At 33.5% G+C, this 26,826-nt stretch overlaps 2 protein-coding genes across 2 annotated transcripts; both read left to right on the forward strand.

Annotated features, from left to right (window-relative positions):
• The first annotated feature begins 6,977 nt into the window (after positions 1–6,977).
• On the forward strand, positions 6,978–10,798 carry LOC125816289 ((-)-camphene/tricyclene synthase, chloroplastic). The gene is made up of 7 exons (XM_049495877.1): positions 6,978–7,250; positions 7,344–7,620; positions 7,737–8,130; positions 8,896–9,117; positions 9,222–9,360; positions 9,450–9,704; positions 10,496–10,798. Exons 1-7 carry the CDS (start codon positions 6,996–6,998, stop codon positions 10,796–10,798), a joined length of 1,845 nt encoding a protein of 614 aa, XP_049351834.1. The 5' UTR covers positions 6,978–6,995.
• A 1,116-nt stretch (positions 10,799–11,914) lies between these two features.
• On the forward strand, positions 11,915–19,827 carry LOC125816280 ((R)-linalool synthase TPS5, chloroplastic-like). Its single transcript, XM_049495868.1, has 7 exons — positions 11,915–12,133; positions 12,229–12,499; positions 12,663–13,059; positions 18,159–18,377; positions 18,586–18,724; positions 18,830–19,078; positions 19,417–19,827. The coding sequence occupies exons 1-7, from the start codon at positions 11,924–11,926 to the stop codon at positions 19,711–19,713; spliced, it is 1,782 nt and encodes a 593-aa protein (XP_049351825.1). The 5' UTR covers positions 11,915–11,923; the 3' UTR covers positions 19,714–19,827.
• The last annotated feature ends 6,999 nt before the right edge of the window (positions 19,828–26,826 follow it).

The raw sequence follows: 26,826 nt of genomic DNA on the forward strand, positions 1-26,826 counted from the left end.
GACTTGCTGAAGGATAAGATAAGCCTTGGCATGTTCTTCAGATAGTCTTGCAGGTTTTGAGTTATTCCACCAAGTCCAATGGATGTGAAGAAGTTGATAGCAAACCTCGTAATTCCTTGGGAATAAGATTTTGATGAATATACGAGAAGAAGATGTAGTAGTATCCTCTTCTGTCTATCTTATAAGCCGAAACATGGCAAGGCAGTACCTAGTAAATGAGGAAAAAAACTTTTCAACATTATTACACAGGTACAGTTTATTAGTTTCAAGTATATATATATGTGGATCATCGAGTATTTTTGCAGGAATGACTACTTGTCTAATTAAATTCTTCTGGTGAACTTTGTTGATCATGCATAACCGCTGCCTCAAAAGTGGATAGTAATGAAGAAAAGTCTTGTCGTGACTGCAACACTCCATCTCCTGACCAGGCTAGCTGTAGTCTGATTTTCAACATTCCTTAACGAAACCAACAGCAACATCAACACTATCATCGGTAGGTTTGTCCGAGTAAAAGTGTAACTATATATAATTTCATGAACAACTTGCTGATTGACAATAAATGTCTGAGGTTTACTATATTATTATTGTTATAAGCTTTTCGCAATTGCAGAATGATCCTCACACACAAAAGTTCACCAATTTGTGGGAATTTCATGTTAACAAAGGCTGCAAAAACATCTGTGAAAATAGTTTTTTCACTATTTTGATTTCAAAATTGATCTGCATAACAAGCGCCTACTACCACGGATTAAATTATGTTCAATTGTACAACGTTTTTTCAGCATATTCATTTTCAATTGGAAATAATTGAGCCTAATTAAATTTACATCATCCCATCGCCATTCTTCTTTCTAACTAACAATAGAACTATTTTTGGAGTTGACAAATGTTGCTCAACCACGTAAACCTTATCTTCTGTCTTGTCTTGTGGACATCACTTATTGTGGAATTATCAAAATAAGATAGTTAGATTAGAAATTAATTGTATCTATTATGAATGACAACTTATCTACTGATTAAAATCTTTTTAAACAAAATAAATCAGGAAAACGTGATAGTAGCCAAAGTTTAAAAGGTTGTTATTTTCACATTTTGCGTGGTAGTCCCAACTCCCAACTATGCTGTTTTTAGTTCATGCCAAATTCTATAGCTAAAGTTGAATTATATTTTGTTGGAGAATAAAAGAGATAAATCATTCTCTTTTTGTTCTTAATGAAATAATGTATAACCATAATAATGACTAAGATTTGCTTTAGATCATCTCCTCCAAAATTTTCTTTTTTTTTTTTTGTCAAAATTTTTTAAACTTGAAGTCGAGTTTCTCTCACGCTTTATTCTATTATTTAAATTATTTGAATGCATATGAAAAAAGAAATAGTTTAGATTATGATAATTTAAATCTTATCGAGAACTAAAATTACAAAATAAAACCCATGTTACATTAAAGAACAACATGAAAATTATATTGAAATCTCATATGATTTTGTTGGTCTTTAAAGATTTTTATTGTTGTGAGTCAAAACATTAATATAAGACTTCGTTTTTGTTACTAAAATTATGCATGTGAAAAAAATTCAACCACTTTATTTAAGTCTATTACATATAAATAATTAACTATGTCATTATTGAGTGTATTTAAAATATGAAAATTCACCAAGTGCTATTATAGAGGATACTATTGGAAAAAAAAATTCTTGCGCCAAGTTGTCAGATTCATTTGTCATTATAAACTGAAAAGATGAATAGCCGAACAACAACTCCAAGTTGCTATTTACAAGGGGAAAATAGGTTAAATATTTGACCAATTTAATGAATACGTCTATTTAAAGGCAATATGGCACCCATAAACTTTGAATCTTGGATCCGCCTCTGCTAGCAGGCTTGGGCGTTGCAAATGTATCGGTGTCACTCTTGTGTCAGTCTTGTCGATGTGGACCGTTTAACTGAGTTTAGACAAATCCAGTTAAAACGAGACAAACTTATTAGATACTTTCAACTCAAATTTAATTTTTTTTTTGCACGGATTATCAAAGGAGATAATTTGGGAGAAGTGTTGTGGAGGACGTTAGCAATTTTAATTACTCCTATTTTTTTATTTTTTTTTACCAAGTTGGTCATAAAAAAAAAAGAGCATTTGCAAGATCAATTAGTATCTCATTTACATTAAATTATTGTGCTGTCAGCATCAAATAAGATTTGCACAATATCTTGCCAATGCTCTCTTTTTGTAGCTGATGCATATTGGTGAAACATCAAATCAAAACAGTTTCTCTAGAAATAAATTAAAGATAAATTCGATTTGTTTTAATTAATTAATTTGGTTGTTACTCTGCAAGCACGAAACGTTCCTTTAGCGAATCATAGTACTCTCTATGTCGGTTGGTCGATATATTTTACTAATCACAATCTAATATCACATCTATACTAAATCTTCATACCTAATTAAGAAAATCTAGCATTTAAAAAAATGTGTGCAGCAATTTCTTTTTTCTTAAAAAAACGTCTTTCTCAAGAAAATAGGTACAAATGGGATTCGAACCCGCAACATCAGCCTTCTAAAGTTGCCCTCCTACCGTGGCACCACAAACCAATTTTATTCTGTGGGTGACACGCTTTATATAAATATAAATATTATATATATATACTTATGTATATATAGAGTTTCCATCGAAGTTCGGGGGTGGTGTGGCACCCCCACACCCCTTAATAGATCCGTCTCTGTATATATCTATATAAAATTAGATAAAGAAAAGTGATGGGACACTCTCTTTGGCCAAGGATCTTATTTATTCTTTTTCTCAAAATTTTTTTTTTACTATTTTTTCAAATTTATTTATTTATTATTATTGTACAAAAATGAATGTGTCAATCACTACTCAATTTATTCATATTCTTTAATATAAAAACTTTAATTGTGTTTATTTTCATTACTCCAATGACTTTTGATAATCATAACTCCTAATTCTTATTAATAGTCATGTTCACTATACTCCATATTATCTCCTATAAATTGTCACGACCCAAAACAAGTCATGAGTGACACCACACTTAGGGCATCTCCAATCCAATCCTCTATTTTACTCTCAAAATATAGAGTTCTCTATATTTTCAGACAATCAACTCCAACCAACTCAATTCTCTATTTTACTCTCTAAAAAGAAATCTTTTTCCCTCTCCTCAATATTATATTATTATTTATATTTCATTCTTATTTTCTTATTTCATAATAAAAATCATTTCTTCTCTTTGCAAATAATCACTCTATAATCTTTACGTAATACAAAATTTTATTTTTTTTCAAATTCTTCATTAATATAAAATTATATTTTATTCTAAATTTCTAAATAACATAAATTGCAATAAATATTATATATAATACATATTAACGAACAATTCAAATAAAAATGAACTCATTGATGAAATATAATTGCATCATAAATATTGTATTATCGTAAAATTTATTTTAAATTTTACATAAATACTCAACTTTTAAGACTATTAGGTTACTCTCATGAATAGGGGTGTGCATCGGTCGATTCTGTTTTATGTATTATCAGTTCGATTTATCAATTTTTGGTTTTTAAATATGTTAAACCAATAACCAAACCATAATATATTTTTTATCGGTTTTAGTCCTTAATGGTTCGATTTTCCGTTTAAGCAATAAGAAAATATTTATAAAACAAATATATGACTTTTCTAATAAATTTGATGCGAAAACATAATACTGTAACTTTACAATAATGCTCATAAAATAGAAACAATAATAACAAAGATGAAAAGAACTATACAAGTGTAACACAAAGAGAAATTAAGAGGAATATGGTTCTTACTTTAGATTTTAACGTTTTTTATAATGTGAAATTGTGAACTCAAAGCCATTGTGAAGTGTGAATTGAAGGCTAAAGGACAAAGATAGTAACTACTAAGGTATTAAGATTAATATTAATATTTATGTACAAGTAAAAGTAGTAAATTACTAGTCTTAATGGGTTATCGGTTTAGCCAATAACCCAATATTAAAAACCAATACCGAACCGATAACCCAATAATTTTTTTTATAAAAACATTAAAAAATCGTTAACCTAATAACAATAAACCAATAACACTTTTATTGGTTGGTTCGGTTTTTGCACACCTCTACTCATGAATGTTCTATTAATGTATTACGTACGGAGTTCAAAATAAGCATTTTGTGTCCTTATTTTTTATGTGTAGCTAAAGATTATTTAAATTAACAATTTCATCTTGTGTCCAATTATTTCGTGTACTAATTTACTTCCCCTATTCCATTTGAACTATTGCATCAAAAATTTTGCATGCTCTTTAAAAAGTGTAGTTTAATAATTTATCAATATAACATAAAAGTAGATTGTTTGAATTATCATGTAATTTTTGTGCATACTTCATAATGAAAAATAATTATAATCTAAATTACATATTTAAATGACAACAAAAAATTTTAAAATTAAATTAGAAAAATTGTTAATTCGGGATGAAAGTAGTATACTTATCAATAATGTTTTAGATGTTATATTACTTAGAAAATAATTACAAATATTAGAGACATAATTAATAATCTTATATAATATAAATAATATATTTAAAGTGACTATTTCTTTTAAAAAATATAATAGAAAAATTATTAATTTGGGCAGAAGTAATAACTTGTTGATAATATATTTTTAAATGTTATGTTACATTAGAAAATAATTACAAATGATAATAATATAATAGAAATAATATTATAATAATCAAAAAGTAAAATAGAGAGGTGAATAGTAGTTCTCCAAATTTTGAGAACTACTATTCACCTCTTTATAGAAGAATAGAGAGTGGTTGGAGAACCCATTCTCTATTTTACTCTCCAAATATAGAGAATGGAGAGTAAAATAGAGATGGGTAGGAGATGGTCTTAACCTTCTAGGTGGGCAAACCAAGAAATTCAAACCCCAACATATATTAATCATTTAACTTACAAAATACTAACCATAATGCGGAAGCTTAAATCTTATTAGTGTACGAAACACAAATCCATTGAAGTCTAGTATATGTTATTCCCAAAACCTAAAAGTCATCACATCAAGGACATCTAATCTTCAAATACTAAGTCTAAGAGTATTAAAGACACCAAAATAAATGAATAAAATAGTTTATGTCCAAAAACTAAGGACATCATGCCATGACCAAGAGAATCCAACATGAGCTTGAATGAGTAGCTTACCCTGGAACCTGATATGCTAGAGACTGGCTAGAGCTAAGGGCGAGTTGAAGTCGTTGGTACACTTGATGCACTCCACAAAAGAAATACAAAGAAAAACACAAGTAGGTCTCAGTACAAGGCAACATGTACTGAGTAGATATCATCGGCCGACTCAAACTAGTAACTAGTATGCATAAAGTAATAGTATAAATTCAACTATAGCACTTAACAGGTGATAAGCAACAAACAACATGAATAAGTGACAACGGAAGCAAGTACAAAATCAATTACAATATCAAGCACACACACGAGGACTCATTCCTCCACACCACGCTCGTTTGGGAAATCGGTTCTTTGAGATTGAGTACATTCAGTTAATTCAATAGGTTTTCCTCTTTATTGTTACCGTGTCGGAACGTGACACCCCGATCCAATAATACTGTGTCGGAACGTGACACTCCGATCCAATAATACCGTGTAGAAACGTGACACTCCGATCCAATAATACAGTTAATTTATCATTTATTATCACCACTTTTGACTGCATTAACAATATTTCATCAAACCTTCTTTATTCAAGGCATCACTTCGATAGAGAAGGTTCAAGATTATAAATTTCACGATCTCGGGATTTCAAATTAACCAATCACAAACCACACAATTAAGTACATAGAGAACTTCACAATATCACTCAATGCATATCAATCACTATAGAGTCTATCTATCACATAGAATAAACCATAGCCTACCTCCACCGAAGATCCGAAGTCAAGCAAACTACTTCTTCAATATTTTTCCTTTCCTCAATGCCTCTGAACATTTCCAATCTATCAAGTATATATGCATAATTTATAAGTTAACGAATCTATAAACACTTGTTTTATTCTATGTCTAAGCCTAGACCCAAAAGCTAGGGATTAACTAGGTGGAGTTTACTCATCTTTTTGGCCAAGAATCACAATCTTTTCTATAACTTTATAAAATAGTATTATATAGCTAATATATTGCTTTAAGATATTTTAGTCACATGAGATTTGATTATTTTAGTGCAGGTGTTTTTTTTTTTTTTTGTTAAAAGGGAAAAGTTCATCTTCTCCTTGATATTTGATAAACATAACAAATTTCATTCTAATAGGCTCCCGCTAGATTATTGGAGAAAATGTATAAATTTTTTTAAATTTAAATCTAAGTCGTAATTTATATTACTTGAATTTTATTGTAAGGATTTGACAAGAGTTTCATGTAATGCAAATTTTATATTAAATGCTCAATTTCAAATTGCTAAAAAATTATTTTTAATTTTCTTTAATGCAAAATTTAATTGTCTTTATTTTCATTACCCCGTAATTTTTTTTATTATCATAACCTCTAAAATAATTAATAGTCATATTCATGACATTATTTATTATTCATTTCATAATCCTATAAATAGAAATATTGTAAGACTTTGGAGAAATGATTATATTAGCCATTTAAATTATTATATTTTCGGTTCTTATTTTATTCATTTTTTAATTTGACTTGAAGATCGAATAAAAAGAAGACTATTGAATAGTGATCGACTTGTGGGAATGGATGTAGACAAGAGCTCAGAAATTATGTATTGATTTTACATGTTTTCTTTTTATTTTATAATGATTAAGATTATAAGAATAATATTGAATGTAAAACGTGCCTTTTGATATCCCCTATATATATGGAACTTTAATTTTAATTGGAGATATATATACACAATCATCTAAAAGATTTTCAATTTAAATACTTATTATTGAAGAAAATCGATTGGGGGATGCAAAATTTAGCCATGTCAATATTCTCCACAAGATATTTAGCTACCCCTTTTTCATCATTTAGCCCACCAAAGGCCTTTGTATCAAAAGCCTGCAGCCTCTCTACTGGACAGCCACTTAATCACTCTCCTAATATTTCCACTAATCTAATTTCATCTTCAAATGGAATAACTAATCCTATTAGGCGTTCAGGGAATTACGAGCCTACCATGTGGAATTATGAATATATTCAATCCACACACAATCATTATGTGGTATGTACATTTAATTTCTTTATCCTTGTGTTACGTTATTCAGTATTCAATAATTAAATGAGTATATATAAGTAGTAATTTTTTTTTATGTAGGGAGAGAAGTATATGAAGCGATTTAACGAGCTGAAGGAAGAAACTAAAAAGAATTTGATGATGATGGTTCATGAGGAATCACAAGAATTAGAAAAGTTGGAGTTGATTGATAATTTACAAAGGCTTGGAGTGAGTTACCACTTCAAAGATGAAATTATGCAAATATTGAGGAGCATACATGATCAAAGTAGTAGTGAAGCAATGTCAGCAAATTCATTATATTACACTGCCTTGAAATTTAGGATCTTGAGACAACATGGATTTTATATCTCTCAAGGTGTGCTACCTGTTTCTAATTACCAAACTAATTTCATGAATCTTCTCATATTTGGTCATTTCTATATATGTCTCGACCAATAAAATTTCTACAAATGTTTTTTTTTTCTTCTCTAGATATATTGAACGATTTCAAGGATGAGCAAGGTCACTTTAAGCAAAGTCTTTGTAATGATACAAAAGGATTGTTACAATTATATGAAGCTTCATTTCTCTCTACAAAATCTGAAACCTCTACTTTATTGGAGTCAGCTAATACATTCGCGATGTCACATCTAAAAAACTATTTGCACAATTTAAATGGTGATTATCAAGAGAATTGGAGAGTGGAACTAGTGCGCCATGCCCTGGAAGTTCCTTTGCATTGCATGATGCTAAGAGTTGAGACAAGGTGGTACATTGACATTTATGAAAAAATCCCAAATGCTAATCCTCTCCTGATCGAGCTTGCTAAGTTGGATTTCAATTTTGTGCAAGCAATGCACCAACAAGATTTAAGAAATCTATCAAGGTGAGATACCTAAGTTTAACTTCTGTATATTAACCCCGTAATTTAAAAATAATTAAATTAATAATGGGCAAAGGACATAAATCACATACTTTTAAGACAAAATTACCATTTGTCCCTTATAAGTTTATAATTACAGAAATCCCTCAAACGGATACAATAATATAAGCGCTGATCCATTAATCTGATGCGCGAGATACATTAATCGTTAAGTAAGATACATAATATTTTATACATGATACACTAATCTGATGCACATTTTATACATGATACACTAATCTGATGCGCGAGATACACTAATCTGATGCGCTGATACATTAATCCGGCCGGGTTAATATGTTTTACTAGTAGAAGTAGAGTGCATGCGTGTTGGATAATAGGCCATGTGGTGGGTATTTGGGCTGAAATGTATTGGGTCAAAATAAACTAAAGTGGGTCATAATCCAGTCCGTCCAACTCTTTTTAAGTTTTAATTTCTTTTGTTGTGTTTTCTTATAATAAAATATATGGTTTATCTAATCTAACTATACTAAACAAAATATATTTTGGCATCATGAATCAATTCCGGCTACATATCAGCTAAAATCTTAGATGAGCAGAATTAGACATCGGCGATTCATGTTCTTATAGGTTAATTTTACCACCTGTTTTAACGTCACAAAGACGTTTTGTAAGAAGTCTTTGGAGATCTTGTATTTTAGATTTTTCCATTAATTTAAGTACGTTCACAGTTTTCTTATATAGCATTAATTTTTCCATACATGTAAGGTGGTGGAAGAAGTCATTGCTTGCAGAAAAATTACCATTTACAAGGGATAGAATTGTGGAAGCTTTCCAATGGATAGCTGGCATGATGTTTGAACCTCAAAAGAAGGAATACTGTCGAATAATGTTGACAAAGGTCACTGCTATGGCTACAGTTATAGATGACATTTATGATGTTTATGGCACTCTTGATGAATTAGAAATCTTCACTCATGCTATTGAAAGGTCAGTAACTTTCTCAATTTACGTGTTACATTTTGAATTTTGAGAGTCAAACAATTTAAATTTGACCGTGAAATGTTTTTAAGTTTTTTTCTGATTACATTCAGAATGGAGATAAAAGCAATGGATGAGCTTCCATGTTATATGAAACTATGTTATCTTGCACTGTTCAACACAAGCACTGAAATTGCGTACGAAGTTCTTAAAGAGCAAGGAATCAACGTCATGCCCTACCTTACAAAATCAGTAATTAAAAATATTTCTACTTGAATTTATTCCCTTATTTCTTATTTTTTAGTACTATATATTTGAGACATGCATATATATAAAATTAGTGGGCAGATTTATGCAAAGCTTATTTACAAGAAGCAAGATGGTACTACAATGGATATACACCAAGTGTGGATGAATACATGGAAAATGCATGGATTTCAGTTGGAAGTCTAGTGATGGTAGTGAATGCATTTTTCTTAGTCACAAATCCAATTACCAAAGAGGTATTGGAATACGTATTCTCAGACAAGTACCCTGACATAATTCGTTGGTCCGCTACTATTATTCGTCTTACCGATGACTTAGCCACATCATCGGTACGTTTTTCTATCTTAAATATCTATGTAAAATGAACAGACACTCAAATTTAGTCTCAGCTAGCAAGTAAACACTCTAATTTTGAGAATTCAGATCTAGAAACTACAACTTGGTATCAATGACTAACAACTAAACACTAACTCGTTCTTATTGTGTCTTGTGAATACTAGATGTTGACGTGACAATGATCATTTTTATAAGTTGGACTGTTGGAGTGGTTAATTAATTGACACGGTAAAAAATGAGTTGAGATGTCTAAATATGTATATTCAAAATTGGAGTATTTATTCGCCAGCAATGACCAAGTTTGATCGAGTGTCTATGTTTGAGAAAATGATCAAAATGATCCTATCAGTATGGAGATTGAATTATTTTGATCCTTCATATATATGATCTTATCGAAATAATCCTTAATGTATATAAAAATATGATCATTCTAGTCCTTAACCCTAAAACTAACCATAAAAAAAATATAAAAAAAATGGCTTCTTCTTCTTTGTCTAGTACATAGGAATTGGGTGAAGAGAGAAGATTTGGGGGAGAAGGGTTTGCCAAGTGGAGTATTAATATAGAGGACCCACCGTTAAATTTAATTGTACTTTTTATTTTTATGGTTAGTTTTAGGGCTAAGGACTAAAATGATAATCTTTTTGTATACATCAAGGACTATTTTGATAAACTGATATATATGAAGGATCAAAATCATTCAAACCCTATACATTAAGGACCATTTTGTCATTTTCTCGTCTATGTTTTATAACTATTCTATAATTTGGCCAACTTATTTCAGAATGAAATGAAAAGAGGTGATGTTCCGAAATCAATTCAGTGTTACGTGAAAGAGAATGGCGCTAGTGAAGAAGAGGCAAGAAAACATATCAATTTAATGATAAAGGAGACATGGAAAATGATAAACACAGCTCAACATGATAATTCATTATTTTGTGAAAAATTCATGGGATGTGCAGTAAATGTTGCAAGAACTGGACAAACCATGTACCAGCATGGAGACGGACACGGAATTCAAAATTCTGCAATTCAGAATCGCATTTCCAAATTATTTTTTGAACCCATCACTATTTCCATTCCATAAAGTTACCTTTTGGCCTTTTGTTTCGATCTTTACATATCATGTACTCGTACTTTAGATTTTTATGCATTTCTTTTCGAGATATATCTATGGAAGGGCCAAAATTAATTTGGCTAGCTCGATAATAAGTGATGCAAATTAAAATGAAAATAAATACATTCTTCGTCCTACGCTGTTTGAGAAAAAAAAGACTTATAAAATTTATGATCTAAAACAATTTTTATATATTTGTGTGACTACAAATCATATCATTAATGGTAAAAGGGGAATTTTAACATTAAAATATTTTTTAATTATAGTAAAGTAACATTTGTTTTTAGATCGAGTAAAAAGAAAATAATGTCAAATAAAATAACGGATGGAGTATATGAACATGTCCACTATTGGTGAAACATCAAATCAAATCAAATCAAATAAGTACTCCCTCTGTCTCATTTTATGTGAGGTAGTTTGACTCGTCAAAGAGTTTAAAAAATAAATGAAAACTTTTAAAACTTGTGGTTCAAAATGAATGATATAAATTTTTGTGACGGTAAATAATTTCATTAAGAGTAAAATAAACATTTTATAATTAAATTGTTACTTAATATAAAAATATGTCATTATTTTTGGGACTAACTAAAAAGAAAAGTAAGTCACATGAATTAATTGGGACAGAGGAAGTAACATTTTCTAGCTGATGCATATTGAGATGCATAAAATAACCCATGGAGTATACTCTCTTTTTGTAGCTGATGCATATTGGTGAAACATCAAATCAAAACATTTTCTCTAGAAATAAATTAAAGATAAGTACGATTTGTTTTAATTAATTTGGTTGTTAGCCTGTCAGCACGAAACGTTCCTTTAGCAATCATGTAACGTTTTCATCATTTGATTTCAATTTTAGTATTTCAATTGAAAACTGTTTTCACTGTGTGTTTTTCAGGTAAGATGATTTAGTTGGAATTAGGTAGAAAAAATCATACTTTATAGCACAATTACTTATTAATTTGCAGCGGGAAAAACTTCTGTTTTTTATAATGGTATAGTATGGAATCTCTTTTTCTCTATATATATTTATGACAACTTTTAGTTGAGGCTCCAACAAAACTAGCAAGTAAAACATTAAACAAGAGAATCAATAGAATGAAGGCAATATTCAACAACATAGGGGTGCTATCCTCAAGGCCACCTCCAGCTACTTGTTTATTCTCCATCAGTGGAGGGAAGCCATCATCATCACTAGTTGTATCAAAAGCCTCTACACCAAATCCAACTACTATCCGACGTTCAGGGAATTACAAACCTACTATGTGGGACTTTCAATATATTCAGTCTGTTAACAATCGTTACGCGGTATATTTTTTTGTTACGCTAGCTCCTCTAATTGCATATATATACAAGATTGTATTGTTATCACTAATTAATTAACTTTAGCATCATGCGTATAGGGAGATAAGTATATGGAGCGGTTAGACAAAGTGAAGAAGGAAATGAAGAAGAATTTGATGATGATGGTTGAGGGATCAATAGAAGAATTAGATTTTAAGTTGGAGTTGATTGATAATTTAGAAAGGCTTGGAGTGAGTTACCACTTCAAGAATGAAATTATGCAAATATTGAAGAGTGTACATGACCAAATTAGCTGTAGTGATAATTCATTATACTCTACAGCCTTGAAGTTTAGGCTCTTGAGACAGCATGGCTTTCATATCTCTCAAGGTACGTAGCTCAGTATCCTTCCGTGTAAGATGATGTAAGGACATACATACATATATACAAATTTGGTGCGGTATATGTCAATTTATGTGACACAGTTAGGAGTATGAGGGTTGAACTATCTAATTTTTTACATGTGACCACTGTAATTTTTTTTGTGTTGTAGATATATTCAACAATTTCAAGGACGTGAATGGTGATGTGAAGCAAAGTATTTGTAACGACATAAAAGGATTGTTAGAATTATATGAAACATCTTTTCTCTCTACGGAATCAGAATCTGAAACCACTTTGAGAAATGTCACACGATTCACAGAGGCACATCTAAAGAATTATGTTTGCAATCATTCATGTGGAGATCAATACAATAATATAATGATGGAATTAGTGGTACATGCATTGGAACTTTCAAGACATTGGATGATGCCAAGATTAGAAACAAGGTGGTATATTAGCATTTATGAGAGAATGCCAAATGCTAATCCTCTTTTGCTGGAGCTTGCTAAGTTGGACTTCAACATTGTTCAAGCAACACACCAACACGATTTGAAAATTCTATCAAGGTTAGATAGATAATTAATAAATGGGTTGGAACAATAAGGATCCCAAGTAGTATATTATAAACAAACACTTCCAAGTTGCTTACAATAGATCTAAAACTTGAATGAAACAGAAATAATACAAAAGCATTAATAAGGATAAAGAAGGTGATGAGGATGAGAAGATTACAGAGATGAGAATAAGAAATTGCTATAACTTGTTCACTACCCTACTCATCCTCATTTTAGCTACTTATACTAACTCTCAGTACTTGTGTGGCCCTTCACGTGATTTGCCCCAGTCACAACATAATCAATTAATTTCTTAGGCACAGTCCTCAGACGCGTGCTTCTCCTTGGTGTCCCACTCAAGTTATCCAGCTCGGCAGAATGTGGGTCCACAACATTACTCCCTTCCGAATTCAGAACCTTGTCCTCAAGGTTCATAGATGGTAGTGGCAAATCAGAGTTTGATTCAGTCAATTGTAGAGGAGTCACTTGATTCTCAGGCTGTCCAATACAACGCTTGAGCAATGAAACGTGAAAAACAGGATGAATCTTCGCGGCCTCCGGAAGGTCAAGTTTGTAAGCAACTGCTCCTATTTTCTTGAGGACCTGAAAGGGTCCAAAAAACTTGCGCCCAAGTTTGTGGGAAGGCTGCACGCGTAACGAATATTGGCGATATGGTTTGAGTTTGACATAAACCCAATCTCCCACTTGGAAATGGATGTCAGTGCGCGCCTTATCCGCATTAACTTTCATACGTTTCTGAGCCTTGGTCAGGTTCAACTTGAGCAACTGTAAAACTTCATCCCTCTGTAATAAGAACTGGTCCACCAGATCACTCGAACTATCTCCCATGACATAGCGAGTTATAGACGGCGGTTTGCGGCCATAGACTACCTCAAAAGGCGTCATGCCAGCTGAAGTTTGGAGGGCTGTGTTGTACCAAAATTCAGCCCAAGGCAGCATGGCAACCCAATCTTTTGGAGTGTCGGCCACAAAGCAACGTAGGTACTGCTCCAAGCATTTATTTAAAGCCTCTGATTGTCCATCGGTTTGTGGGTGATAGGTGGTACTCATGGCGAGAGTAGTTCCTTGCAGCCGATGTATCTCCTGCCAAAATTCATGAATGAACCTAGGATCGCGATCAGTGACTATGGTGCGTGGAGGACCATGTAAGCGGATGATGTCAACCACAAAAGCCTCAGCCACTGTTCTGGCCGTGAAAGTAGATGGAAGTGAAATAAAGTGTCCGTATTTGGACAAACGATCTACCACTGTCATGACTGTTGATTTGCCTTTTGAACTAGGGAGACACGTGATAAAATCCATGGCAATGTCTTCAAAAACCAACTCGGGAATCGGGAGGGGTTGAAGAAGGCCTAAAGGGTGATGATTGATATCTTTCACCTGCTGGCAGATTTGACACGTGGAGACAAAAACATTCACATCTTGCTTCATGTGTTTCCAATAGAAATTAGAAGCCAAACGATGGTATGTGCGGGCAACTCCAGCATGCCCTCCAATGGAAGATGCATGAAACTCCAATAGCAATTGTTGGCATAAGGAAGAACCTGAGGGAATAACTAGACGCCCATTGTAAAAGATTAACCCATCACGAATACAATAAGCTGGAACAGAGGTAGGGCTCGTGAGAATAGATTGCTTTAGAGCAAGCAACTCAGTATGGCTGGTATTAAGGTGTCTTAATTCCGTAAGAAGAGTGGGAACGCTCTTAGAGAGTGCCATGTAAATAACATCCGGAACTCTAGATAACGCATCCGCAGCACCATTATGTCGGCCAGGTCGATAGATAATGGTGAAGTCATAGCCAACCAATTTTCTAAGCCATTTTTGTTGCTCAGGTGTTTGGATAGTTTGGGTGGTCAAGTTCTTGAGTGACTGTTGATCAGTCACGATGGTAAATTGGCGTCCCAACAAATATTGCCGCCACTTGCCAACAGCTTGAATGATGGCGAACATTTCCCTGTGATAGGTTGAAGCTTGTTGCATACGTTTGCTAAGTTTTTGACTGAAAAAGGCCACTGGATGGCCATTTTGCGATAATATAGCTCCAATGCCGACGCCGGAGGCATCAGTTTCCAATTGGAAAGCTTTGCTAAAATCCGGAAGCGCCAAAACAGGGGTGGAGCTGAGACAAAGCCTTAATGCATCAAAAGCTGCCTGCTGGGGTACAGCCCACACAAAGGCCTCCTTTCGTAACAAGTCAGTCAACGGTGCAGCTATGGATGCAAAATGATGAATAAACCGACGGTAGTACCCAGCCAGCCCTAAGAAACTCCGTACATCTTTCACAGAAAAAGGCGTAGGCCACTGCTGAATGATCGTAATTTTGGTTGGGTCTACTGCTAAACCAGTGGTAGTGATAACATGGCCCAAATAATCAACAGATGCTTGGCCAAAGACACATTTCGACCGCTTAGCAACCAATTTATGCTCCTGAAGCAATTGCAAGACTAACCGTAATTGTTCAAGATGGGCAGTCCAAGAAGGACTATAAATTAGAATGTCATCGAAAAAAACTAATACAAAGCGGTGCAAATACGGGCGAAATATATCATTCATGGTCGCTTGAAATGTGGATGGAGCATTGGAGAGACCAAATGGCATAACAAGGAACTCGTAATGCCCTTCGTGAGTCCGAAATGCAGTCTTTTCAACGTCCCCTGAGCGGACCCGAATCTGATGATATCCCGATAACAAATCCAATTTAGAAAAAAATTGGGCACCATAAAGTTCATCAAAAAGCTCATCGATAGTGGGAATTGGAAATCTGTCACGCACTGTGACAGCGTTCAAGGCGCAATAATCCACACAAAAACGCCAAGTGTCATCCTTTTTGCGAACTAAAAGAACAGGCGAAGAAAAAGGGCTGGTGCTGGGACGAATAACCCCATCGCGAATCATATCACCAACTAATTGTTCCATGACATTCTTCTGGAAATAGGGATAGCGGTATGGGCGGACATTCACTGGTTCCGTCCCTGGTAGCAAATGGATGGTGTGATCTTTGGGTCGCACCGGTGGAAGGCCCTGAGGTTTCTGAAATACAGTTGAAAAATAGTCTAGTAAGGCAATAATATCCGGTGAAGTGTCGTCCCCTGCTGGTGGGGAATCCACCACCAATTTTAAATGGAAATAAGAAGAGATGGCATCAGTAGCTGATAAACGACGAAGGCTATGCAACTGGATGGGTTGCACATCTGGTGGATCGCCATGCCAACTGTACCTCTGTCCACGATAGTTGAATTCAAAAATACGAGCCCCATAATCCGTGACCACAGGACCTAATGTAGCCATCCACGATGCCCCAATAACCAGATCAGCCCCATGGACAGCTAACACAAAGAAATCTAAATGAATAGTTGATCCCTGAACTGTCAATGGCACACCCTGACAAACACCGTCACACTTGAGAAGTTGTCCACTTCCCACCACTACAGAGAAAATAGGGACTGGCGTTACTAGGAGCTGGAGAAACTTGGCCACCCGGGACTGGATAAAATTATGTGTGCTACCGCCGTCAACAAGCACCTGTACCGGAGAACCAGTGACATGTCCGGTGAGACGAATCACATGATCTGAAACGCTGCCAGTTAAGGCATGATAGGAAATAGTGGAGTGAGCCTGAACCTCCAAACATTGAAGTTCCTCGGCGAGGACCTCATCAGCAAGCACGGGAGTCGGCATAAGCAAAGAATCCTCGACCTCATATGACAAAAGCAACAATTGAGGGCCAGTCTTACAACGATGGCCGGCAGAAAACTTCTCATTACAATTGAAGCAAAGCCTTTTTTCCCGACGACTTTGCATCTCAGCTTGAGATAGGCGCTTAAAGGGAAGACAACCATTAGAAGGCGTCGTCGGCGCAATTGGAGCTGATTGGGATGTCGGCGTAGGCAATAAAGGTTGGGTCCGAGCAAAAGCGGGTCGGGGCGGCCCTTTTTCAGCTATAATACGTTGCTCCTGAATATGGGCTAGGTTAATGACTTGGTCCAACCGTGTGGGCTCATGAGCAGTAACAGCAGTTAGAATATCGGGTCGAAGGCCCGAAAGAAAGCATTCCACCAAAAACTCCTCAGGCAACGTCATCGTTTCATTCAGAACAGCTTCAAAACGACGCCGAAAGTCTGCAACCGTAGAAGTTTGCATCAACTTAGACAGACGACCTTCCGGCGAAAGGACATGACGGGGACGAAAGCGACTAAGCAGTTTCTCTGTGAATCGAGGCCAATCACTCAACTGCTTATTACGATAGAGCCATCTATACCACTCCAAGGCTTCACCGTCAAGATAAAACGAAGCCAAGGTCAATTTATGTTCAACGATAATACCGTAGAAATCAAAATAACGATCAGCCTGAAAGATCCAAGCGTCTGGCTGTGCACCATTAAAACGACCAAATTCAACCGGTGCCGGTTTATGGCGAACAGGCATATGACCACCAGATGAACCACCAGCTATGCTAGAAGGTGGAGCAACCATCAGCGACGGCAAACGAGAGCTGAGATTTGCTACATGAGCAGCAAGATCTTGAATCACTAACTGTTGACTTGCCAGGTGGGAACGAAGGTCAGCATCAGAAAGGCCAGAAGAGTCGGAACCGTCGGGAGCTATGAGTTTCGAATCCGGTGACATGATTGTCGGCACAATGAAAGCACCAATGGAACAATAAGGATCCCAAGTAGTATATTATAAACAAACACTTCCAAGTTGCTTACAATAGATCTAAAACTTGAATGAAACAGAAATAATACAAAAGCATTAATAAGGATAAAGAAGGTGATGAGGATGAGAAGATTACAGAGATGAGAATAAGAAATTGCTATAACTTGTTCACTACCCTACTCATCCTCATTTTAGCTACTTATACTAACTCTCAGTACTTGTGTGGCCCTTCACGTGATTTGCCCCAGTCACAACATAATCAATTAATTTCTTAGGCACAGTCCTCAGACGCGTGCTTCTCCTTGGTGTCCCACTCAAGTTATCCAGCTCGGCAGAATGTGGGTCCACAACATGGGTAATGCTAAGAAGCGATGATTTATCTCTTACATGATGATACGTAGCATAAATTTTGATGTAAATAATATAATTAGGTGGTGGAAGAACATATGCCTGGCAGAAAAATTATCATTTTCAAGGAATAGGCTGGTGGAGAATTTGTTTTGGGCTGTGGGGACAAATTTTGAGCCTCAACACAGCTACTTTCGAAGATTGATAACGAAGATCATTGCTTTTGTTGGAATCATAGATGACATTTATGATGTTTATGGCACACTTGATGAGTTGGAACTCTTCACTCTTGCTGTTCAAAGGTCAGTAATTAATTTTAGCCAAATTATTGGTGCACGCTAGAATTGTAGATGTATTTCTTTTATTTTATGATATATATATATATATATATATATCAATTTGTGCACGCTTTAAATAATCATTGCTTGCTACCAAGATTAATTGGGATTTTTATGGAGAAATTACTGTACAAGTCAATTATTTTCTAGTAATATAAAAAACTAATTTCAGATGGGATACAAAAGCAATGGAAAATCTTCCAGATTATATGAAAGTATGCTATCTTGCACTCATCAATACCACAAATGAAGTGGCGTATGAGGTTCTCAAAAAACATGACATCAACGTCCTACCCTACCTTACAAAATCAGTAACATTCATTCATTTTACTTTATAAATAATATTTTTCCCCAAAATATTCCCGATTTTCTTCAATATTTAAATGTCTTATATATATATATATGTTATTAATTAGTGGACAGATTTATGCAAATCATACTTACAAGAAGCAAGATGGTACTACAATGGATACAAACCAAGTCTAGAAGAATACATAGATAATGGATGGATCTCAATTGCAGTTCCAATGGTATTAGTGCATGCATTGTTCCTTGTCACAAATCAAATTAATAAAGAGGCCTTGGATTCCTTAACCAATTATCATAACATTATTCGATGGAGTGCTACTATTTTTCGTTTCAACGATGATTTGGGGACATCTTCGGTATGCTTTTATACATATCCTTTCTCTAACACAAAATTATTTTACCCAAAAAAAAAGTTTAAAATTTTTGTTTTACAAGTACTTAAAGTTGAATACTTTTATAATGGTTTCTCATCGCGTCAGTCTTTTCCTGGTGTGCAGAGCCCCAACCAAAATGGTGTTAGAGCTTTATCATTGTGCCTATATAAATTTTGAAATATATAGGTTGAAATCCCTCCATCAATATAAGCTCTTATTGATAATCCTGTTAGGTTAAAATAAAATGATCATCAATTTCATACAAATAATTAAAAAATTATATCTCCTTAAAAATGTTTACTATTTATCATTTAATTCAGGATGAATTGAAAAGAGGCGACGTTCCCAAGTCAATTCAGTGTTACATGAATGAAAAGGGTGTTTCAGAAGAAGAAGCAAGAGAGCACATACGATTTTTGATAAAGGAGACATGGGAATTAATGAACAGTAGTGCTCACAAGGAAAACTCCCTATTTTCTGAAACATTTATTGAAATAGCAAAGAATATTGCAAGAACAGCACATTGTATGTATCTGAAAGGAGATAGCCATGGAATTCAAAATACTGATATTAAAAGTAGCATCTCCAACATACTCTTTCACCCTATCATTATTTGAACTAAGACAAGGAATTATTACCCTTTTATTTTATTCTTAAACAAGAATACATATGTTAAATATATTTGTAACCCTAATTATTAAGGATTCAATTTAAAAGGGTCCAATATTAGTTGAACTCTAATTCTCTTTACATCAATATAAATCAAAAGAATTGTTAAAAAATATACTTCTCAAGTACTGGCGGAACCCACATGCTTATAGTACACAGCATCTGCTCTTTTCCTTTCAACTTTAGAATATTCCTTTTAAGTTATGGATCCTCTTTTACCAAAACTGAAATTAAAAGTTTTAATATATGGTCAGGCTTCTTTCAACCCTCGCTATCAGTCTCCTCTTTTTAAATACTCAATTCAATTATTTCCTGCAAAGAGAGTGAAAGATATATATATAGTACTAATATTTTTTGTATTTTAATTTATGTGATATAATTTGATTGAATACGGAATTTTAAAAATATGAAAAGATTTTGTAATGTTTTAAACGATCCCATAGTAAATAAATTTTTAAATAGAAGAACATACTTTTGTCAAATAAATAGAACTCAACATGAGTAAAATGATCAGAATGGTCATCAAACATGATCAAATAAGAAAATGTGTCATTCTTTTTTAATCTAACTTAAAAAAAACATGTCCCTAATAACCAAATTTATACATAATATTTTCTCTTATCAAGGTATAACACAAATATAAACAATTCGATTGCAACTATGCAAGTCCTTTAGTGAAAACAATTTTTTTGAGAATCCTTTAAATAGAAGTCCTGCAGTTACGTCAAATGGCTTTAACACGATGAAGACAAAAACGAAGGAACGCAAGGTGATCGAGTTGGTCGATCAAGTGATCGATCTCTCAAATGGACGTTTCAAATTTAAAATTCTCCGCATATTTTCTTGATTAAGCTTATCACATGAAACTCAACTAATGCGTTTTATTTTTCTGATATAATTTGCGAGCTAGCTAGGAGGTGATAAAATGATTTCTTGAAAAAAAAATCCGTCCAATCCGCTTAATTTTGAGCGGATTCTAATTATTTACTTACCCAATTTAACATTTGTATTCTGTTAATTGAAAAGTTGATTTGATTTGAACTAAACCTATTTTATTTTAATTTTAACTCATTGAAAATTTTTATCAAAACATTTTTAAGCTTAAGAACCTCTTTTTTTTTCTTTGATGCAGCGGTCCATAATAGTAATAAATTTTGTTGATTAGTTTTGTTTTGTAACTAAACAAAATAAAGCAAACAAGTAAAGATTTATGACCTATTATTTTAATTTTTACCTTAATAACAGTTGAGCTATGCAATTTTCGCCTTTTAAGGCTATTATTTAAATTATATTCCTATGTTTAAAAGTTATCCAAATATAACTATTAAACTCTTAAAACATTTTTAAGTCACTAAACATAATATATTAGATTGATAAAAAAAGTGATCAATCAAATTCAAAAATTTCAAATAAAATGATTTTTATAAATTTTTATCTTAATTTATGTGATATTTTTCTTTTCAGTCAGTTCTAAAAAAATGACAAATTTTTTGTTTGATAAATATTTACGAATAATATCGACATTTTAATCATATTATAACATGCACTTATTTAACAAAAAATCTATAAAAATATGCTTTTCTATTAAGAAACTTATTTGGTCAAATCCATACAATGAAAATGTGATCCCTGGGCCACTTTTGAGGTAGAGGTTAATTGTGACAAAATGTGTTCTCTCAATGGCCTACAAATTACTGCATCACCACTACTTTATTGATCATGTCACGACCCGAATCTACATCCTGGACGTGGCCCGCACTCGAAGACCATTGATGGTCCCCAAGCGAACCCTCATCCTGACTGACTACAAGCGGAAGACTAACTCAAGCATGCAAAAGCTTAAAAATTGAATAAAATTCATGAAACTTAAATAGAAAGCTTTAACTCAAAAGAAAACTCTGAATAAAATAAATTATTCAACTCGCCATAAAATAGGCAACTTAAGTCTTTAAAACATTTAATAAAATAAATGAATAATACAAATTTCTCAACTATACTGACTATCGATGAAGCCTCTAACTGATAAAGATGGAAGTCGGGACAAGACCCACGACATCCTGACTAAACTGAAAAGTAAATGAAATTCTCCGGAAACAAGGAGGCTCACCATAGCTAACTCGAACTCCCGGATGTATCAACGAATCTCATGTTGATGATCCTGAATACATGTGTCTGCATCATGAGAAGATGCAGGCCAAATGGCTTAGTACGTGGAATGTACGAGCATGTAAGAGAAATTCTAAAACATAAACATAAGCTTGAAAAGAATCTGAAAGGAACTGAAGAACATACCTGGCTCAACTCAACTCAACATAGCCGAACTCATTTCAATATAAAGCAGTTTAAAACAAGTACAATCTAAAGAAAAGTTGTTTAAAACATGATGTCAACTCTGTGTGTATGCAAAGATACAAATAACTCTGAGATGTATGTAAAAATACAAATAAAGTGATGTATATAAAAATACGAAGTACTGCTGTGGGAGCTTCTCTAACCGACAACCATCACATAAGAGCTATTGTGATAATACAACGATCTTCCTCACGCTGCCAGCGCATCCTATACCTTGCCACAGGTATAGGACCTGGACTACTAAGTGGATCCACTAGTCTATGCAAAAATGATTCATCTAAAAAATATGACCCTTTTCTACCCATGATGGCTACATGGTTTATGGAGACGTGAGTTATCTAAACTCAAGCTCGTCCCCATATCGGTGCTCAATACTACTCCCAAAATATGATACTAGCTCTTTATGTTTAAAACATACTTCTTTCTGTGATTTGAAATAATTGCTCAAAATCTTAGCTCAAATGCTATTTTGAAAATCAAGGTTTCCTCTCTTGCTTTATTGTGAAAGCATTTACTCTTTAACTAAAAACTAGCCCAAAGGCTCTTTACTGAAAAACTAGCTCAAAGGCTCTTTTGAAAATCTCAGTTTTCCGTTCTTATTTAAATGTGAAAACATTTTAAACTCTTTTGGGAATACATAGTCCTCATATACTTTTAAAGAAATGAACTTCAACTTTTACTCTTTATTGAACTCAAAACTTAAGTCTTAAAACAAAGTTAAAACATTTGTAAAAGACTTCTTAAAATATGGTTCATGCCGAATTATGGACGTGAATGACTCGATGCAAGGTTTTCAATAACCATGGATAGATCTCAATACTTGAAACTCAAGAACTTCAATTATACTACTAATTTCAAGAATGCTCAACTCAGAGGGTTCATGCGGAATTATGAGCATGAACTACTCAACTCAAGGACTCAAAGCTACTTCTCATCTCAAGATTGATCGACTTATAATTTTCATGCGGAATTATGGGCATGAACAACTCAACTCATGGACTTCATGGGTAATAGGTAATAGTCCCATGATTAGGATTATAATCTCGGAAGGTTTAGGAACTCAATACTCAAGACTTAAAACTTGAAGATACTACTCATTTCAAAGATACTAAACTGATGGAGTTCATGCGGAAGTTATGGGCATGAACGACTTGACTCAATGGTCAAAATATCAATAAGGAACTCAGGTATACGACTCTTCTCATTCTCATACTTACTTCTCAAAACTTAACTCAAATCGATGATGAATCTCAAAGGATTCACAATTGAACTCAAAGGCTTTCTTGAACTCTACTCTTAACTCTCTCTTGAATGTGAATTATGAATTCAAGAGTTATGGTTCATGATATGAAGGATCTAGGTGATAGTGTAGACTTATGAATACATTATCCTCACTTTCATGCTCACTTACTCGAGTTTTGAAACAAGTTATTAGAAGTTGTAGAAGACTCTTCAAAGGGCTCAAAGGGACTTTCTCAAAAAATGTTTGAGAGAACTCTCAAGACTTGACTCTCAACTCTACCTTGAATGTGATTTATGAATTCAAGGTTGTGATTTGTGATACGAATGATCTTGTCATGTTTAGGAGTGTTTTTAGATAGTTAAACATGAAAAACGATTAAGAAATCACTGTCTGAGAGCAAGTCCGTGACGCGGAAATGAATTAAAATATTTGGTCGCGAATTAACTTTTGAGGCAGAGAGGTCCATGACCTCTCCGCGACACGAATACAAACTTTATGAAATGGGGAGGCAAGTCCGCGACGCAGAGCTAGGTGCCAGATTCGCCTGACTTTTTTCTTCTTCATTTTCTAGCCCCAATTCACCTAAACTCGGTTCTTTTTCTCAATTCCTCTTTAGATTTAGATACCCAGCACATGAACACAAAAGCCTACTCATAAACAACTGTAAAATCGACATGATTTCATCAAGAACTCAATAATCTCATCTAAACTCAAAAACTAAAGTCAATTTCAAGAACATCATACTTTCAACTTTAATTTCTAGAACAAACTTAACGCTGAAATTAACATGATTGGCGTGTGGGTGAACAGACCCAATACTATGGAAGCTTACATACCTGAAAGAACCATCTTCTTGCAGCACTTGAAGAAAAATCTTGAAAGATGAACCCTAGCCTTAGCGTGTCTTGATTTTCTTGAGCGTAGAATTTTGGAGTGGATGAGAGGGTTTGATTTATGAAAAACTGGTTTTCTACACATTTAGGGCAATTTAGATGACCTCCTAAGGGTTTTTAGGACTAAAATACCCTTAAAGAAATAATTAAAACGAGCTGGGAGTCGGAATAATTTTTCACGAGGCAGTGAGGTCCGTATTGGCTCCGTAACGCGGAGCCATCGCTGAGCTGCTGCCAGGTTTAAGCGTCGTTAGTAAATCAGTCATAATTTTTTACTCAGAGCTCAGAGTTTAGCAAACTCGGTGGCGTTGGAAAGAGGACTCGAAGGGATTTAATTTTCTATCTTGTAGCTCACCTAACTCATCTTGTACTAGGAGTTATGGTCGTTTGAAGTTAACCCAAAACTTAAGAAAAACTAGGAATGACTTGAATGCTTTTCTCTTAAGTTCTTCTTGAAATTTAAGGTGCTACATCTAGTGACCTTAATACTCAAGAAATATTAAATTCCTTGCAAAAATTCCACACACTACAAAAAACGGTTCGAGTCTTAGCTCAAAAAATTTCTGGGGTGTTACAGATCAGTCATCACTAGTTGTATCAAAAGCCTGCCTCTCCAGTCTCTAGTACTACTGGTGGTAAGAAATTTAATTTTATCATGGGTAAAAAAGGAAAATTAAATTATTTTTAATTACAGTAAAATGATATTTTTTTGAAATGAACTAAAAAAAGGTATATCACATAAAATAAGACAGATCAAATAGTTCACCGATATTTAATCCCTATTTCCACCACTACTTCATCCTCTTATATATATATATATATATATATATATATATATATATATATATATATATATATATATATATAAACCACTAAGGGGTCGTTTGGTAGTTGGATAAGGTTTATGTTATTCACATATTAATTCTCGTATAACTTATATGACGTCTGATAGATAGATAAGAAGTAAGTTATTCACGAAAATATTTTTACCGTAAATAGTTTGATTTATATGGAATAATGAACATCAATTTATTTTTTCTTCCAAAAAATTAGATATTTGAGACAATAAAAATTATTTCTTTTGAAATTTATATTGTTTGAGAATAAAGAATTACTTTAATAGTTGATTTATCGTGATGTTAAGAGAAAATAAAAATAATAATAATAATAATAATAGTTAAGTAAATGACATTCAATTGTGAAAAAAATCTGGTACTGAAGAATTACTTTAGAAAAACGTAAACAATCTCGGAAAAGAAAAGAATTTTGATTACTTAAAATTAAGATTAAATTTTCCTTTAATATTTTTTGGTTATAATTTATAATTACATGAAAAATCAAATAAAATTACCTCATAGTGTAAGAAGTCTAATATACTGATAGTGCACAAAATTTAAAATGTGTTTCCTCGCTGTCCAAAGAAAGTTAATGAACTTTGCATTATTAGCATGGGACCTTAATAGAATTCATGTATTAGTAATCAAATTTCAACGATGAAACGTTTCCCCTGGGCTCACTGCTATTTCGCATTTTATCGTTTTTTTATTTATTTTTTATTTGGCTTCTGGAATCTATAACAGAGCTGGACACTGGGCCATGGGGTGGGGGTATTTGGGCTGAAATATGTCATAGTTTAAGGGAAAATTACGCGGTTAAGCAAATCTATACTACTTAATTACTCATCATAGCTATAGTTTGTTATAATTACCACTCACGACTAACATTATACATTAATTACGCGGGCTGACTTCGAGTTTGTATAATTAGTCACGTTTGTATATGTATAATTCGCCAAAATATACAAATACATATGTACAATATACAATTATCTAACCTATATACATATACAATTCACCTCTCTCCCACTCTCTTCCCTCTCTCGCTCGCCTCTCTCCTCCCTCTCCCAATCTCGCTCGCCTCTCTCCTCCCTCTCCCAATCTCGCTTGCCATATATACAAATGCATATGTATAATATACAATTATATAACCTATATACATATACAATTCACCTCTCTCCCACTCTCTGCCCCTCTCTCGCTCGCCTCTCTCCTCCCTCTCCCAATCTCACTTGCCATATATACAAATACATATGTATAATATACAATTATCTAACCTATATACATATACAATTCACCTCTCTCCCACTCTTTGCCCCCTATCTCTCGCCTCTCTCCTCTCTCTCCTAGTCTCGCTCGCCCCTCTCCTTCCTATAACATATAACTATGAATTGTAATTATCAAATTATAGCTATGGAGAGTAATTGAGCTATTTTTGAGTGGCTATATGTGAAAGTTCTCCATAGTTTAATGGAAAAAAACATAAATAACAAATTTAAGAATCAATATCTGACAAGGACTTTCTAGTTTTCAATATATAACAGTAGATTTCAATTAAAATCTAACAAAATAATAAATAATAAATGAAAAAATATAACTAATTTAATCATTAACCTCATTAATAAATCAATTTCGTTTTCCATAAATAAAGAGTTTAGAAATTGATGGGAATATTAATTCCCTGATTTTCTCTCAGTTAGTTGATTAATCCCTGATTTTCTCAGTTAGTTGATTAAT

This window comes from Solanum verrucosum, unplaced genomic scaffold (assembly GCF_900185275.1).
Source record: "Solanum verrucosum unplaced genomic scaffold, falcon-dt-bn FXZP01000261.1, whole genome shotgun sequence".
Taxonomy (NCBI): Eukaryota; Viridiplantae; Streptophyta; class Magnoliopsida; order Solanales; family Solanaceae; genus Solanum; species Solanum verrucosum.

Excerpts from the sequence above, each read along its gene's own strand:
- LOC125816289 (XM_049495877.1), top strand. The coding sequence starts at position 6,996 with ATGCAAAATTTAGCCATGTCAATATTCTCCACAAGATATTTAGCTACC. Across the intron at positions 7,251-7,343 it reads CCACACACAATCATTATGTG|GGAGAGAAGTATATGAAGCG; the intron begins GTATGTACATTT and ends TTTTTTATGTAG. Across the intron at positions 8,131-8,895 it reads GATTTAAGAAATCTATCAAG|GTGGTGGAAGAAGTCATTGC; the intron begins GTGAGATACCTA and ends CATACATGTAAG.
- LOC125816280 (XM_049495868.1), top strand. The coding sequence starts at position 11,924 with ATGAAGGCAATATTCAACAACATAGGGGTGCTATCCTCAAGGCCACCT. Across the intron at positions 12,134-12,228 it reads CTGTTAACAATCGTTACGCG|GGAGATAAGTATATGGAGCG; the intron begins GTATATTTTTTT and ends TCATGCGTATAG. Across the intron at positions 18,378-18,585 it reads TTCACTCTTGCTGTTCAAAG|ATGGGATACAAAAGCAATGG; the intron begins GTCAGTAATTAA and ends AACTAATTTCAG.